Source organism: Syngnathoides biaculeatus, chromosome 6 (assembly GCF_019802595.1).
Source record: "Syngnathoides biaculeatus isolate LvHL_M chromosome 6, ASM1980259v1, whole genome shotgun sequence".
In the NCBI taxonomy this organism is placed as follows: Eukaryota; Metazoa; Chordata; class Actinopteri; order Syngnathiformes; family Syngnathidae; genus Syngnathoides; species Syngnathoides biaculeatus.
This window is the reverse complement of record NC_084645.1, coordinates 9,434,462-9,451,049: the sequence shown is the minus strand read 5'-3', so window position 1 is coordinate 9,451,049 and position 16,588 is coordinate 9,434,462. Positions and strand designations below refer to the sequence as shown.

Here is a 16,588-nt window from a genome sequence, read left to right as displayed (position 1 = left end):
ATTGGAAGCAGATGTATGATAATTATGACCACAATTATTCCTACAGTTATATTATATCTTTTGTGCTGACTTAGTGTATTTGAATGCTGCTTCTTTTTGATTATCTGCACCCCTTTGGGCAGCACATTATTGTGCTACCTGTTGGCCAGACAGGGATAGAGATGAGAAGGATGTGCAGAAAGTAAAGGTGATTAAAGATAGCGATGGAAATATGTTGACTGGGGCCAGTAGTGTGCTAAGTAGATGGAAAGAATACTTTGAGAAATTAATGAATTAAGAAAATGGGAGAGAATGTTGAGTAGAAGAAGCAAGTGTGAATGACCGGGAAGTGGCATAGATGAGTAAGGGAGAAGTTACAAAGGCCCCGAACAGAATGAAAAATGGAAAGACAGTTGGTCCCAATGACATACCAGTATAGCAGCAATTTGGTGAGGTGCCTGTGGAGTTTTTGACCAACTTATTCAATAGAATACTAGCGGGAGAGAAAATGCCAGAAGAATGGAGGAAAAGTGTCCTAGTTCCCATTTTTAAGAACAAAGGCGATGTTCAGAACTGTGGAAACTACAGAGGAATGAAGATGGGCCACCCAATGAAGTTATGGGAAAGAGTAACCGAGGCTAGACTCAGGACAGAAGTAAGTATCTGCGAGCAACAATATGGTTTCATGACTAGAAAGAGTACCAGAGATGCACTATTTACCTTGAGGATACTCATGGAAACGTACAGAGAAGGTCAGAAGGAGCTACATTGTATCTTTGTAGACCTAGAGAAAGCCTATGGCAGAGTTCCAAGAGAGGAACTGTGGTACTGCATGCTCAAGTCTGGTGTGGCAGAGAAATATGTTAGAATAGTACAGGACATGTATGAGGGCAGCAGAACAGCAGTGAGATGTGCCTTTGGTGTCTCAAAAGAATTTAAGGTGGAGGTGGAACTGCACCAGGGTTCCACACTGAGCCCCTTCCTGTTTGCGGTAGTAATGGATAGGCTGACAGACGGGGTTTGACTGGAGAGCAATGGAGTGTGGTAAGGAAGTGAAGAAATGGGTCCAAGCGGGTGGAACAGTTGCCGGAAGGTGTCTGGTGTTCTATGTGACAGAAGAGTTTCCGCCAGGATGAAGGGCAAAGTTTATCAAACAGTGGTGAGGCCAGCCATGATGTATGGATTTGAGATGGTGGCACTGAAGAAACAACAGGAAGCAGAACTGGAGGTAGCAGAAATGAAGATGGTGAGGTTCTCACTTGGAATGAACAGGCTGGATAGTATTAGAAACGAGCTCATTAGAGGGACAGCCAAAGTTTGATGTTTTGGAGGCAAGGTTAGAGAGAGCAGACTTCGATGGTTTGGACATGTTCAGAGACAAGAGAGTGAGTATATTGGTAGAAGGGTGCTGAGGAATGGAGCTGCCAGGCAAAAGAGCGGGAGGAAGACCAAAGAAAAGGTTGATGGGTGTTGTGGGGGAGGACATGAGGACAGTGGGTGATTAGAGAGGAGGATGCACGAGATAGGCATAGATGGAAAAAGATGACACGCTGTGGTGACCCCTAACGGGACAAGCCAAAAGAAAAAGAAGAATATTGTGATGAAAACTACATATAATATTATTCACTTCAATGTCTATATGAAATAAATGAACGAGTTGCGCAGAATTGCGGAAGTCTCACTCGACATCCCAGTGGCGGCCATATTGCCTGCAACATCATTTGCAGATGTCACACTGGGATAGTCGCCATTGAGAAGACTCTGTGCCACCTGCTCTGGGAGATGAACAAGAGAGATTTTCGGATTTTTCTGACGCTCCTTAGAGACTGAACCTCATTTCGAAGAAGAGAACATCTCAGAATCGAGTGACGTGACCGGGGCAATCTTTTCGAGCCATATTTAGATTATATGGGAATCACTTCTAACTAACAACAGACTCCCCAACAGACGGATGAGGAACCTGATGAAATATTCAAAATGATAGCACTGTAATTGTTCGATTTTCTTACTCTTTTACAAGTCTTGTGTATGTAGTGTACTCAGGAGGACCCTTGCTGGGCGAAATAACTACTTCAAGGGTGCCCAGACACTCGTGGCTGGTGGGGGGAAGCTCTTTTTCCTCCACGCCCGATCCATCTTTGTGATGGGGATAACACCGTGGCTGCCGGCGAGCGACGATAGCGCCGTGGCCACCAACGCGAATGCCACATTTAGCACCTCTGACTTCCGTACTATATGAAGTTACAGTATTATGACGCGCATCTTTTGTAATGTTCTGAGAGAAGGATTACGTCGTCGGATGCGGACAGAGCTTTTTATTATTGCTGCTTTCGGATTAGTTTTTCAAGTTTGGTGACACTATGTCTAGTTAGCTAGTTAGCTTGTGTTACACACTACTAAACTGTCTTTGTACTTCTATTTTGGTATTGTTTTGTGTTGTATTGTTTGTGATTAAATTGTCTTAAACTCAATGCAAGTGCTTAGTTATATTTTGCCAGTTTGACCAAGGGGATTTATTCTAAATTCACATGTAACACATGCTATTAACTGTGAGACAAATTTAGTCCCCCGCAACTATTATAACTAGCACGGAAAAAACAGCTACTTTCCTGCCGGTAAAACGGGTATAAACACACAAACCCGCCAGTGTGGGCTTCTGCAAAAAACATCACTTCCTAGTTATTCTCCAACACAAATGCCTTGAGAGGATTTTCATGGCGGGAGATGCAAAAATCCATATACGGCAACATCCTGATGTGTGGTGAAGAAAACGGATGGGTCCATTCTGGCTGACGTTTTTTTTTTTTATTATTAAAAACATACTAAAAATTACGTTTTACGTGTCAGTGTACCTTTTAACTATCCAATTCAATAATGTTTTCAAGCAAGAGGGCTGAGTTTTAATTAAGTTTTGAGATTTGGTTAATCTGATTTAAGACTTTCTGTGGGTTGGTAGCTCTGATGAGACAATGTGGAAGTATTCAAACGCTGCTCCCTGCAACCCAATTTTTTTGTGTGTGTGTGTGTGGTGTGTGTGTGTGTGTGAAATATATCTGGTTGTTGTGTTTTGTAGCTTGACACAGTAGAACATGGTGAGGTGGTGGAACTATTCTCGTAATGTAAAACAAGCTCACACAATGTAAATGAATCGCTGGGCTATGTAAATAATTCAGCTAAGCAAATCAGGTAGAAGAGAAGACATCTTAGTTCCTGATTTTTTTTTTTTTTTTTTTTTTTTTAATCAAACACAGTTTCAAATCATCAACCCAATTTTAATATCACTCACTGACAACAAAAGGAAATACAAAAGGCAGATTTAAGATGACAATTCAATTTATTAAGGCACAAAATTAATCTAACCTTTCCGACGCTCTGAAAAGTTAATTGCCCCCTGAGCCTAATACAGTGAAACTGGTTGTGCCACCCCTAGGCAACAATAACTGAAATCAAACGTCTGTTATAATTGTTGTTGAGTCTTTCACGTCGCTCTGGTAGAATTTTGTCCCACTCTTCTTTGCGGAATTGTTTCAACTCTGCCATATTGGAGGGTTTTGTAGCATGAAATGCTTATTTATGGTCACACCACAGCATCTCAGTTAGATTTGAATTCGGACTTTGACTTTGCCACTCCAAAAGTTCATTTATTTTTTTTAACCCATTCAGAGGTGGAGTTGGGTGTGTTTCGAATTGTTGTCTTGCTGCATGATCCAAGAGTGCTTGAGTTTGAGAGCATGAACTGATGGCCAGATATTGTGCTTCAGGATTTTCTGGTTCACAGCAGAATTCATTCTTCTGTGAATCACAGGAAGTTGTCCTCGTCCTGAGGTAGCGAAGCAGCCTCAAACCATCACACTGCCACCACCATGCTTCACTGTTGGCGGAATATTCTTTTTGTCAAATGCTGTGCCATTTTTACATTGGATTTTTCGCCACTTACATTCTGATTTCCTACATTTTGATTTTAGAGCTCTTAACCATCCTTGTGTTCCTCCAAGGTGTTCTATGTCACCTCAAGATGGTCTTAGTTTTAACAGGAGTGACAAAATTCATGACATTTGAGGTTTTCCAGGTAAAGTTGTTGAAAACTTCAACTGTCTCAGCATTCACAGTTTGTGAATTTTTTGTTTGCCGGAAGCACATTCTGATGCAACCCTCTTGGGGAATGGGGGCACCAGTGAGAAACGAACTCACAGCCCCTGGTTTTACAAACCAATGCTTTAACCACCGAGCTATGGGGCCCCCTAGTACTCACATTTATCTACTTTTTCTCAATAGATATAGAGGTTCTGTGAACTTTTGGAAGGATCTGTAGTTAAAAAAAAAAAATAAAATAAAAATACAACGTAGGACCCTTGTTCAAATATGACCTCCCCTTGGTTCTTCTCGTACCTACCTGCATGGGTTTTGTCTGGGTACTTCGGTTTCCTCCCACACCCCAAAAAGATCAATGGTAGGTTAATTCAAAACTATAAATTGTCCATAGGTGTTTATTTAAGTGCAAATGGTTGTTTATGAGTCCTGTGATTAGCTGGTGACCAGTTCTGGATGTACCTCGCCTCTCACTCAGTCAGCTGCGGTGGGTTACAGCACGCCCATCACCTTAATGGGGATAAGTGGTAAAGACAATGGATGAATGGATGGAATGACATGAAATCAGCTGAAAAGTGCTTTGTAATTGTGTACCGTATATGCAACAAGACGTTGGCGCAATACTTTAAAATTAAGGGATTCATCAAGCATCAACACCATGCATCTAGCATCTACACAGTCATTAACCCATGACGTTTTGCTCTGTTTATTAGTCTCATCTTCATTTGTGCCTCATTAAATGAATTAGGATACTAGCCTAAACAACATGCTCACAAAAACCTACATGACATCCCACATCCCACACATAGTCACACTAGCACTTAACACAAACATGACGTCATTAAACTAACCTCATGGTATTTGCACACAATATCGAATGTTATGGATCAAATTTTAATGGCAAACTACATTAGAGATGTTCCATTGATCATAAAAATTCACTTTGTTTCACTTTGATTGGCCATAAGGTCCATTGAAGGCCACCAATAAAACAGGAAAGCTTATGATTTAAACCAACAACAGCGCAAACATTTCACAAGATCCCTCCAAAGTTATACTTTTATTTGTTCTTCGGATGTGGAATGCCAAACTGCATATATGTGGGGGTTTACTGTACATTTTATGCTTTATTGCTACATTTAAGATTGTCTATTCTCATTTCTGAACAAAGAAATTTAAATGGGACAAAGAGAAGTACCATAACTCTTGCAGCAAAAGCTAATTGTTCTACAGCTGGGTAAGTAAAGAATGAATCCTATCCTTCTCTATAATGAGCTATGAGAAATGCTCATTGCTTCGAGAATTAAAATAAATGAAATTCTGTTGTTGGTCATAACAAACAATGCATTTGGTACATGTTTTCCACTGAACAAACAAAAACTTTGATCATACTCAGTCACTTAGCATAATCTATCTTTTTCCTATCATAGAATTGATTGGAAAAGGTTGTTATTCTCTCTTCCTGGGCAAATAAGACAAAAAAATGCTCTAAATGCTCTACAGCAAGTTTTTTTTCTCTACATCCTGACACCCTTGCACAGACACCTGCTTCTTGACACACACAAGTACAATGGCAACCAATGGCCCCATTTTCCAGTGTAATACTGTTATTATGGTCGTCGGTCCAATTGTTGCTTGGTAACTGCCATTTTCCCTTGTGATCGTCACAGCAGTGGCTGCTATTTCTAGCACCATTACTCAGTGACTGTCCAGGCCCAACACTTGTTTTTCAGACAGCTACCACTTACTGCTGTTGCAGGTTTACTAGTCTTGTTTGAATTGAGCTATCGATCCACAAAAATACTGATGGAGGTATACTATTACCTCTGTGTAGCCAGTCAAATGTAACAGTCATCATTTGAAAGTACAGTGGTACCTCTACTTACGAAATGAATCCGTTCTGGAAGTCGTTACGTAAAGTGAAACTTTAAGTAGAAACACATTTTACATGTAAATAGTCTAATCCGTTCCAAGCCCCCTGAATAAATCTCGGCATCTTTCAACTTAAATTCACTCTGAATAATCAACTTTTCAGTGAAATATAACAGTATTTTGAAGAATGAAAGTAGAGGTGGACATCTCCAATTAGTTCCATAATATCCAACACTCCTTTAACCCTTGTAAAGATAGGTGGCTTGGAAAATGAATGGATGATTCCACTACTTCATTAGCTTTTATTAAAACTAAATAGAAGAGATTTATAAATACATGTATTAATAAATATTTAAATCTAAAAACATTCAGCAATTTAAATTTGCTAAACCTTTACCAATGAATGTTTATTACAAAAAACCAAGTGATTTTTCAATTGTGTATGTATTTAAGTAATTGGCGAAATTATAACATAAAATATTGCTACAATGCATGTTTGTATATTTTAACAACATATTGGTACTCTATTATTGTGGCTGATACAATATGGCAAAGTTATTTATTTATTTTTTTTAACCATTCACCAGAAATTAATTGTTTGCACTATTTGGTTTAGAATAATTTACTTCTGCACTGTGAGGCATTTAGAAAGCTTTTTCTACTTGCCAGAGTTTTTACTGTAGAATAGTTGACCTGTAGATTGATCATTAATTAGCAAATGCTGCCAAGTAAACATCTCTGAATGGTCCTGTAAGATGATCTTTTGTAAATTCATCTACTTATGTTGCAAGCACCCCCAAGAGTTAATCTGTTAATGACCTCTCATTTTTTTAAATTCCTTTTCAGAGCACCAGAGATTATTTTGGGCCTGCCATTTTGTGAAGCTATTGATATGTGGTCATTGGGATGCGTTGTAGCTGAGCTCTTCCTAGGATGGCCCCTTTACCCTGGTGCTTTGGAATACGATCAGGTAATATTCTACTATAATACACATTCACAAAACGTTTTGTGTAACCATTTACAAATATAACTGTGTCCTATCGTTGTAGTTGGTGGAAAGGTTTGGGGGGGGAGATCTTAAATCTTCTAATAATTATTTTTTCCCCAAGGAGATGGCATCCAAATACAGTTGAAGCCAGAATTGTACATACACTGTGCAAAAATAATTATTTTTTGTATCACTGTCCTGAGGTCAAATCAAACGGAAGGATCATCAAAATTATGTGTCTCAAATGCCACATTAATGAATATTATTTTCATTGAGGTCAAACGTTTACATACACAAAAAATATTGTCTTTAAAGAACTTTGGGAAGCCCAGGTGAGGTCATGGCTTTGGAAGGTCCCGATAGGTTAACTGACATGAATTAATTGATGGCACACCTGGGGATGTATTTGAGGCCACGCCTCAAACAGTCTGCTTCCATGTTTCAAATCATGGGAGAATCAAAAGAGATCGTCAGGGAAATCAGAGAAATAATTTTGAAAATCCACAAGTCTGATCATCCATGGGTGCAATTTCCAGATGGTTGAAGGTGCCACGTTCATCTGTTTAAACAATTATGTGCAAGTATAAACATCACTGAAATGTCTAGCCATCACACGACTTAGGAAGGAGAAGGCCTCTGTGTCCCAGAGATGAACGTGTTTTGGTCTGAAATTTGCGAATCAACCCCAGAACTAAAGCTAAAGGCCTTGTGAAGATGCTGGATGACGCTGGCAAGAAAAGATCATTATCCACATTGAAACGAGTCATGCATCAACATGGTCTGAAAGCCCACTCACTAGGCATGAAGTCATTACTCCTAAAGAAACCCAAAAGCCAGATTACAGTGTGTAAAAAGATACCAGGACAAAGATCTTAACTTCTGGAGACATGTCTTGTGGTAGAGTCTGAAGAAACTAATGTGGAGATGTTTGACCATAATGACCAACGTTACATCTGGAGGAAAAGGGGCAAACTTGTAGACCTGAAAACATCATACCAATTGTGAGGTACAGAAGTGGCAGCATCATGTTGTGGGGCTGTTTTTCTGCAGCAAGAACAGCAGCTCTTCATAAAATCGACAGTTTCATGATGCAAGAACATTCCATGGAGATATTAAGGTAACATTTGAAGACATCAGCCTGGAAGCTAAAACTTTGGCGAAAATGGGTCTTCCAAATGGATAGCGACCCTAAGCATACTGCCAAAATGGTTAAAAATTGGTTTGTGGATAACAAAGTCAATGTCTTAATGTGGGCATCACAAAGCCTGTATCTGAATCCCATCGAAAATTGGGGGCAGATCTGAAAAAGCGTATGCATGCAAGGCAACATACAAACCTGACTCAGTTACACCAGTTCTGTCTGGAGGAATAGGGCAGGATTCCAGCTAAGTACTGTCAGAGGGTTGTGGAGGTCTACCCAAAACATTTCACCCAAGTCATGCAGTTCAAAGGAAACTACTTGATTCTGTGTGAACGTTTGACCCCGAAAATATTGTAAAATCCATGAAGAAATTGTCTTTATTGTGACATTCAACAATATTATATATATATATTTTTTTATCCTGGTTCACCTGGAACAGAAATTTAATCTGATTTGACTTCAAACGGTGAATTTGACAGTGTGCTTTTGCACAGTATATGGAAACTTCTGGCTTTAACTAAAAGTAAAATGTTTGTGTTGTATCTAATCATTAGTTTCATGACTCCTTGATCTCGCTTTCTCACTTTATGGTGAATTTGAAATCCGTCATGGAATCAGTCTAAAAGCTAAATGAATCAGGAAATTGTTCTTGGAAATGCGCTACAATGTTGTATGGTCTTAGCTCCACAACATTAACCCCACGAGGGATCGGGAGCCTGGGAAAGGTCTGAATCATCATCACAGCAACAGTGTTTGACTATAAGGATAAATGCTGGGGATGAGAAACGGTTACCATTTTCTCAGCATATGAATTCTGAAAAGAAAAACAAAACTTGAGGACTGTAATCCACAAAATGTTTGTGCAACAGTTACATTTGTTCATAGGGCATGCCAGGACTCGCTTACATTTGGACTCTGAGCTTTCAAAACTATACTGCCCATTGCCACGGCTCACTGCTTATCATTCTACACAGCAAAATGTATTTATAACTATAAGTTTGATGATGGACTGTACAGGCACACAGTAAGGGAGCATTTTTGTGCATGTTCACGAGGTCTTGATTTCAATGCTGGCTGACCTTTATGTGTTTGTGCCGTGAAAAAGAAACCCTGTTTATTCAGAGTCAGGAGGCTACAAAGTATCAGTAAAATTTATATCAAGTTTCAAAGTTAAAATAATTCTGCCCATTTTTTTCACATCCTACCACACTTTAAGTCAGTGACATGCTTTATATTTTACACATATACTATTTTTTCCTGTTCCATCAGATCCGCTACATCTCTCAGACTCAAGGACTGCCTGCGGAGCACTTGCTCAACATGGGCACCAAGACCTCCCGTTTCTTCTCTAAAGAGTCAGAATCTTCTCATCCATCTTGGAGGCTTAAAGTACATGCACACAAATGAACACATAAATCCACGCTGTATCTTACCACTTGTACTCATATTATCAATTTTCATTAAACTAAACTCTGTACTTTCAAAGTGTACCATAAATTGAAAGATGGGACACAATGTTTTTCATATTGTAATTTTATGTAACACAGAACACTTTTCTTTCCTAATCCACCTCAGGTCTGACCGCACCTCTCTCAGTGCAGTCACAATGTGACATGTTCCTCGCGTGGTTTGTGTTCACATTGAACAGACCGGCTTAGTCTCATTGGTCCCTAACCTTTTCCCAGGTGTTGGGGAGCTATTATTGTGGTCTGATGAAAACAAGGGTGAAAATTAGTTCCAAAAGGTATATTTGATGGAAACCCAGGATTTCTCATCACAAAAAAATAACACTATGCCTTCAATGAAGCATGGTGGTGGCAACAACATGTTTGGGGTGTCTTCAGCTAAAACTGGGGCTTCAGACAGGGTTGAGGCAATTATGAACTGTTCTAAATATCATTCATTGTTATCACAAAACTGCCAGGCTTCTACTAGAAAGCATAATAAATGAATTAGTAAGAAATTAAATAAATAAATCAGTCAGCTTTATAGGTCAAGTATGTCACGAAACACAAGGAATTTGTCTCCGGTTTTTGGTTGTTGGTGCCGCCCTAATATGACATACATGTTGAGTACAAAGAACAGAACAAACAAGCTAACAAGAACGAAGGGCAATAGAGCAATATTTGAGAGGGAACCTTTTTCCCTATGAAACCACTTTTTTTCAGCCTCAAAGATATCTATTTTTTCAATTGTATCGTATACTATTGGTCACATTCATGTTTGAAACCGTTTAAAAATTATGTTGGTCCAGTTTTTCAATGGAAAAAAAACGTGTTATTTTTGTGGACTTCGCCAGCCAATGTATGTATCGTGATTTCAAATGTATAATATGCACCTCCAATGTTGACCTCAAAATTTTGGAAAAACCCTTCTCAATGAATACTTATTTTTTTATAACGCATGATTTTGCTTCTTGCCATATGAACAACACGTTAAGTATTGTTTGTATTTTGTTGGTTTTTCAACGAATTATTCGGATGCTAAGCACTTTATTTGTACACATTATGCTTTTCAGTTCCTCTTATTTTGAAAGTCTCATCCCTCCTTTTATTAAGCAAATGAGTGAACACAGTTGTGCTCATACACGTGATTACCCAGGCAGAATTTTTAAAGGGCCACTGTCATTAAATGCACGATTTTTAGTATATTAATGAAAAAAACGCAGCTAAAATGGACCCATGCGTTTTTTCACCACAAAACATGATTTTGACGTATACAGCTTTTTGTAACTCTCGCCATGAAAATCCTCTTGAAGGAGCTTCGGGAGTTCCAAATGACAGGTAGGTGTATATACTGCTACGAAAGAAAATAATAGTTTGGGGCGGACCATGTAATCGGTCTCTCATAACGTAACAAAAGATCCGCGTACATAAGACAGGCGTGCTAAATGTGTCGATGTGCGCGTCGGACGCCGTCGGGCTCACCGGTGAAGGCTGCTGCCGTGTCGGCTCCCGGACAGCAGCGGCTATGAACAACTCTCCCAACAATGGCACACTCAGCCGCATGCGACGACAACACCGTGAAGCAGCCCAGCTTGGCTCCGTGATAAGCCACCTTGGCGCCGAAAATACCTTGTCGGCCCGGGTGGCTCGTCGTAGCTGGCCTTGTCGGCCGGGGTGGCTCGTCGGGGCGCCAGGCCGTTATGGCTCAGCTCCGCCGCGAAAGTGGATCAGACGGGGAGGCTGTTTGGCCGTGATCACATATCATCTGAAAATGGCTCAAAACAATAGGGTAATATTGCCCTGGTAACTTCACTCGGTTGTGTGATGTTCTCTTCGAAAAGAGCTTCCGTGTCAGAAGGGGTGTGTTCGGCTCCCATAGTAGGGTCCACAGTGTATTTTCTATGGCGAATGTCCGGAGTGACGTCACGGACAGGGATGCAGCCAATATGGCGACCATTTGGATGTCGTTGAATGACATTTCCGCAACTTTGCGCATGGATGACGCGCTCTCCACTCATATTTATTTTTTCATATAGACATTGAAGTGAATAATGTTATGTGTTTTTCATTAAAACATCTATTTTAGAATGTTTATAGGGACGACACTTGACCTTTGAAATATGTACAATTCTTTAACGAAAACATGAAGAGCTAGATGAAACACAGTTTAGTGGCATTCAATTTAAACTGTCAAGCATTTCAGAAAATGATTATCATTCAACAAAGCACACTTATTAAGAAATTAATAACAGTTGTTCATTTATTACTTAAAAAAAAACAATATTTCACAAATGTGCCAGGGTATGTAAACAAATGAGCACAACTGTTGATATATGCATACAAACCCCTGCCAGACTGGAATGAATGTGTAGGGTACACTTTTTACATTACCTCTAGGTGTCAGTGGCATACTGGAATGAATGTGTAAACGTTTCTCATAAACGCTTGGTGGCAATAGCATATTGGAACTAAAGTGTACAGCTTTTTCATAATCACTAGAAAGAGGTATATATTTATAAAACAAGATTTCTTTTTTCATTTACCCCTATACCGGTGTCTCAGTCACAGTCTTTACTTAGCAGTTTGGGGGAGGGTAATTATCCATAATACACGAGAGATAACAGTATATAATATATGTGCTTCCCAGCAGAACCTCATTGAGGCCTTTTAGAGTTTGTATCCTATTTTTATCTTTTTTATGTTTGTGTTTTTTGTCAGACAATGGAAGAGCATGAGAAAGAGACAGGACTTAAATCCAAAGAAGCCAGAAAATATATTTTTAGCTGTCTGGATGACATTGCACAAGTAAGTCTTAATTGTTAATCTATTCACATGTCAATATGTTTGTCAGGGAGCAATTAAGGTTCTAACCTAACAGTGCTAAATTGTTCCTCACTCAAATGCTCACTCTTCAATATTATAAGCAAAGGGGGATTCAGTGCCATGTATTTTCCCCGACTGTTTCACTGTCTTTTCCTTTCAGGTAAACTTCATGTTGAGTCCAGACAACAGTGACGTGCAGGCAGAGAAAACCGATAGGAGAGAGTTTGTCTCCCTACTAAAGACCATGCTGCTGATAGATGCAGAGGACAGAACTGTTCCCTCCAATGTCCTCAGTCACCCTTTCCTCACTATGACTCATCTGTTGGAACACCCACATAGTAACCAGTAAGCCTCTGATAACTGACTTTGACATTGTCATATACAGCGCCTTATGAAAGTTTTTGGTCCCCTTGAACTTTTCAACCTTTCACCACATTTCAGGCTTAAAACATAAAGATATAAAATGAATTTTTTTTTTGTCAAGAATCAACAAGAAGTGGAATGCAATTTCTTGGATATTTTAAACTTTTTTTTTTAACAAATAAAAAGCTGAAACACGGGGCGTGCAATATTACTCGGCCCCCTTGCATTAATACTTGGTAGCACCACCTTTTGCTGCAATTACAGCTGCAAGTCGCTTGGGGTATGTCTCTGTCAGTTTTGCACATCGAGACTGAAATTCTTGCCCATTCTTCCTTGCAAAACAGCTCGAGCTCAGTGAGGTTGAATGGAAAGCGTTTATGAACAGCAGTCTTCAGCTCTGGCCACAGATTCTCGATTGGAATTAGGTCTAGACTTTGACTTGGGCATTCTGGATACGTTTATTTGTGAACCATTCCATTGTAGATATGGATTTGTGTTTTGGATCATTGTCCTGTTAGAAGATAAAGCTCTGTCCCAGTCTCAGGACTTTTGCAGACTCAAACAGGTTTTCTTCTGTAATGGTCCTGTATTTGCAATTTGAATTAAATTCAATTCATCATCCCATCAATTTGAACCATCTTCTCTGTCCCTGCTGAAGAAAAGCAGGCCCAAACCATGAGCCTGCCACCACCATGTTTGACAGTGGGATGTTGTGTTCAGGGTGATTAGCTGTGTTGCTTTCACGCCAAACATATCATTTTGCATTGTGGCCGAAAAGTTAGATTTTAGTTTCATCTGACCACAGCACCTTCTTCCACATGTTTGGTGTGTCTCCCAGGTGCCTTGTACCAAACATTAAAGGAGACTTTTTATGGATATGTTAGACAAATGGCTTTCTTCTTGCCACTCTTCCATAAAGACCATATTTGTGCAGTGTACGACTGATTGTTGTCCTATGGTCTCCCACCTCAGCTCTAGATCTCTGCAGTTCATCCAGAGTGATCATGGGCCTCTTGGCTGCATCACTGATCAGTCTTCTCCTTGTTTGAGGTGAAAGTTTAGAGGGACGGCCGGGTCTTGGTAGATATGCAGTGGTCTGATACGCCTTCCATTTCAGTATGATTACTTGCATAGTGCTCTTTGAGATGTTTAAAGCTTGGGAAATCTTTTTGTATCCAAATCCGGCTTTTTTTTTTTTTTTACGATTACATGGGACACCATTTATGTACAGCGCTGATTTCTCGGATTTATCCTCGTCTGAAGAAATAGCAGTATCGGTTGATCGAGAAGACAGAGGAATACTTCCATACACAGCCATGAGTGGCACCGCCGCTCGGCCGCTCAGTTGATCCGGAAGACGGACAAATACTTCCATACACAGCCGTGAGCGGTGCCGCTATAACACAGCAAGTGCATTTATACGGAGACTTAATTACACACAAGTGGATTCTATTTATCATCATCAGTCAACATTGGATCATTTAGAGATACTCACTGTACGTCTGGAGTGAGTTTGCTGCATTGAAAGTAAAGGATCCGAATAATATTGCATGCCCATCTTTTCACTTTTTTGTTAAAGTATAAAATTTCCAATAAATTTCGTTCCACTTCACGATTGTGTTCCACTTGTTGATTTTTGACAAAAAATGAAAATTTTATGTCTTTATGCTTAAAGCCTGAAATGTGGCGAAAGGTTGAAAAGTTCAAGGGGGCCAATACTTTCACAAGGCACTGTCTTCTAAATTTACATATTGCCCATCAAATGTAATTTACATAACGCTAGACATATTTGCAATATTGGGTTAGTCCAATTAACTGCTCATTTATATTACACTATTTTTAATTTTTTGAGCCTAAAAAGATTTCTCAATCTCAGTGTGGAATTTCTCCAACGGTATTTTTGTTTTTCTCTGAAAGCACAATCCTTTTGTTTTCCCATTTTAAGAAAAATGCAGTCAAACTAATTTGGAGATCATTCGATGAGTGAAACCAGTAAAGAATTTGATCAAGGTATCTTAGAGTAAATCTCATGATCTCATGATAAAACAGTGGACCCTGTATTTTTCCTGCTCAAGAAAAGATAAACAACAACTGAAAGATCACAAAACCAAAGTTGAACATTATGTCAATGGATTAGACACAACTGATGCAGTTATTGCAAGCAAAGGATCTGTGAAAAAAAAAATTTGACTTTATTTTAAGTCTATCCGTTCCGATACTTTAAATCATCTAAGAATGTTTTCAGTTACAAATAATATCATGTTAATTGTGTATCATTTCAATGATTACTGGGGCCTCCACTCCTTGAGAAGAGTTCCGTCAGGAAGGGCATCCGGCGTAAAAATTGTGCCAAACATATATGTGCGTTCATCTGAGATGACATGCTGTGGCGACCCTGAAAGGGACAAGCCGAAAGAAACTTACTTACTGTGGAAATAAAAGATGGCATTTTTATCTCATCTAACCACTATTATGCTCTATGATCCTCAGTGTGCAGTCATCTTTTCGCATCATGGATATGTGCCATGGCCGCACCAACAGTACAGTTTTTGATGCATTGAACCACAACACTGTTCATTTCTCAAGACCTCCTGTTGGCCCCACAGTTTCCTCTGGTCTCCCTCTGGGCTACAGCAACATACCCGTTCACACTCAGGTGAAGTTTTGCAAATTTTCAGTTTTTGTGGTAATTATTTGTTTTAGCTCACCAAAATAAACAACCATACCAGTCTTAGTGTTTTCTCTTTCACTGTTTGGAATGCAGCCTATTACACAATCAGCTCCTTCAGTGTTGCATCCTCGGATTGCACTAACAGCCAGAAATGGTCAGTTTGGATGCAATGACTCCTTCCCACCCATTCTTCTTTGCCCACCCAACATTCAAGGTACACAGATCAAAGAGATGAAACTGTATGAAAATGTCAATATCACTGTTATTGTGTCCAAAATTATAGTTAAGAGTATTATCAAAAGTTTAAACTAAAACACAAATGCAGACACACAAATCATTGTCACGTTTTATTTTGAATAGCAAAAGTATAAATATAAATCATTTTTTTACTCAAGCATGTAAACAGGATTCATATTTGTTGTTTACATCAACAAGATGTTTGTTGATAATTTGAGTATCAAGAACATTGAGCAGACAAAAACGCAATGTAATTTGTGATGATTTTATGGTATGGTGGGAGTACAATAACAATGTATCCTCTCAGCTGCTCATACTCCCATTATTCTTGTATTACTCTATACACGCTGCCTCACAGACTATTGTGAAATACTGAGCAGTTCAGACAACTACTATCAAAGATGTGAAATACTATTTTTGTTGATTAAAAATTGAAACTGTAGTATTAACTGTTTATTGATAAGAACTCATCCCTAGAGGACCATTTGAAAATTGCCATGATTTTTTTCCCCTTCTCTTTTAAAGGTAACCTTAACCAATCAGTCAGGTATTCAGTTCCTATGGTACCTCAGCCTCCTCATATCCAGCCTCTCCAAATGAGGCCTAGCGTAATAACACAGGTATGACATGAACTATAACTTACTCCAATGAATGTTGCTACCAGCATTGGATATTTATTTTAAAAATTTCTTTATCCAACATAAACCATCTGTAAGATGACTGTACTGTGTCAAAAATCCTACCCCAGGTGTCAACATGATTATTGAGAATTTCCCCTGTCTTACAGCCAGCCTGGTCTAACCAGGGTCAGCAGCTCCTTGTACAAGCAGCCTGGCCACAGATGACTGCAGTCAGTGTCCCTCCGACTCACCCTGTCCCACCACCCACGTCTTCCCTAACCAGGGACACCACAGTCTGCGCCCGAAGAATCAGCGAGTGGGGGTTAGTCACAAGCTTCTTTCCAACAAACATCCTGCAAA

The 16,588-nt window shown here is 39.4% G+C and overlaps 1 protein-coding gene across 4 annotated transcripts in view; it reads left to right on the top strand.

Moving 5' to 3' along the window:
• hipk3a (homeodomain interacting protein kinase 3a) overlaps nt 1-16,588 on the top strand; it is a 70,814-nt gene that overhangs the window by 35,025 nt on the left and 19,201 nt on the right. For all 4 annotated transcript variants that reach the window (XM_061822538.1, XM_061822537.1, XM_061822536.1 and 1 more), the window contains 8 exons: nt 6,787-6,910; nt 9,339-9,458; nt 12,233-12,319; nt 12,498-12,682; nt 15,191-15,356; nt 15,465-15,585; nt 16,134-16,228; nt 16,396-16,550. In XM_061822538.1, coding sequence (XP_061678522.1) covers nt 6,787-6,910; nt 9,339-9,458; nt 12,233-12,319; nt 12,498-12,682; nt 15,191-15,356; nt 15,465-15,585; nt 16,134-16,228; nt 16,396-16,550 — 1,053 coding nt within the window. The remainder of the gene's footprint in view (nt 1-6,786; nt 6,911-9,338; nt 9,459-12,232; nt 12,320-12,497; nt 12,683-15,190; nt 15,357-15,464; nt 15,586-16,133; nt 16,229-16,395; nt 16,551-16,588) is intronic.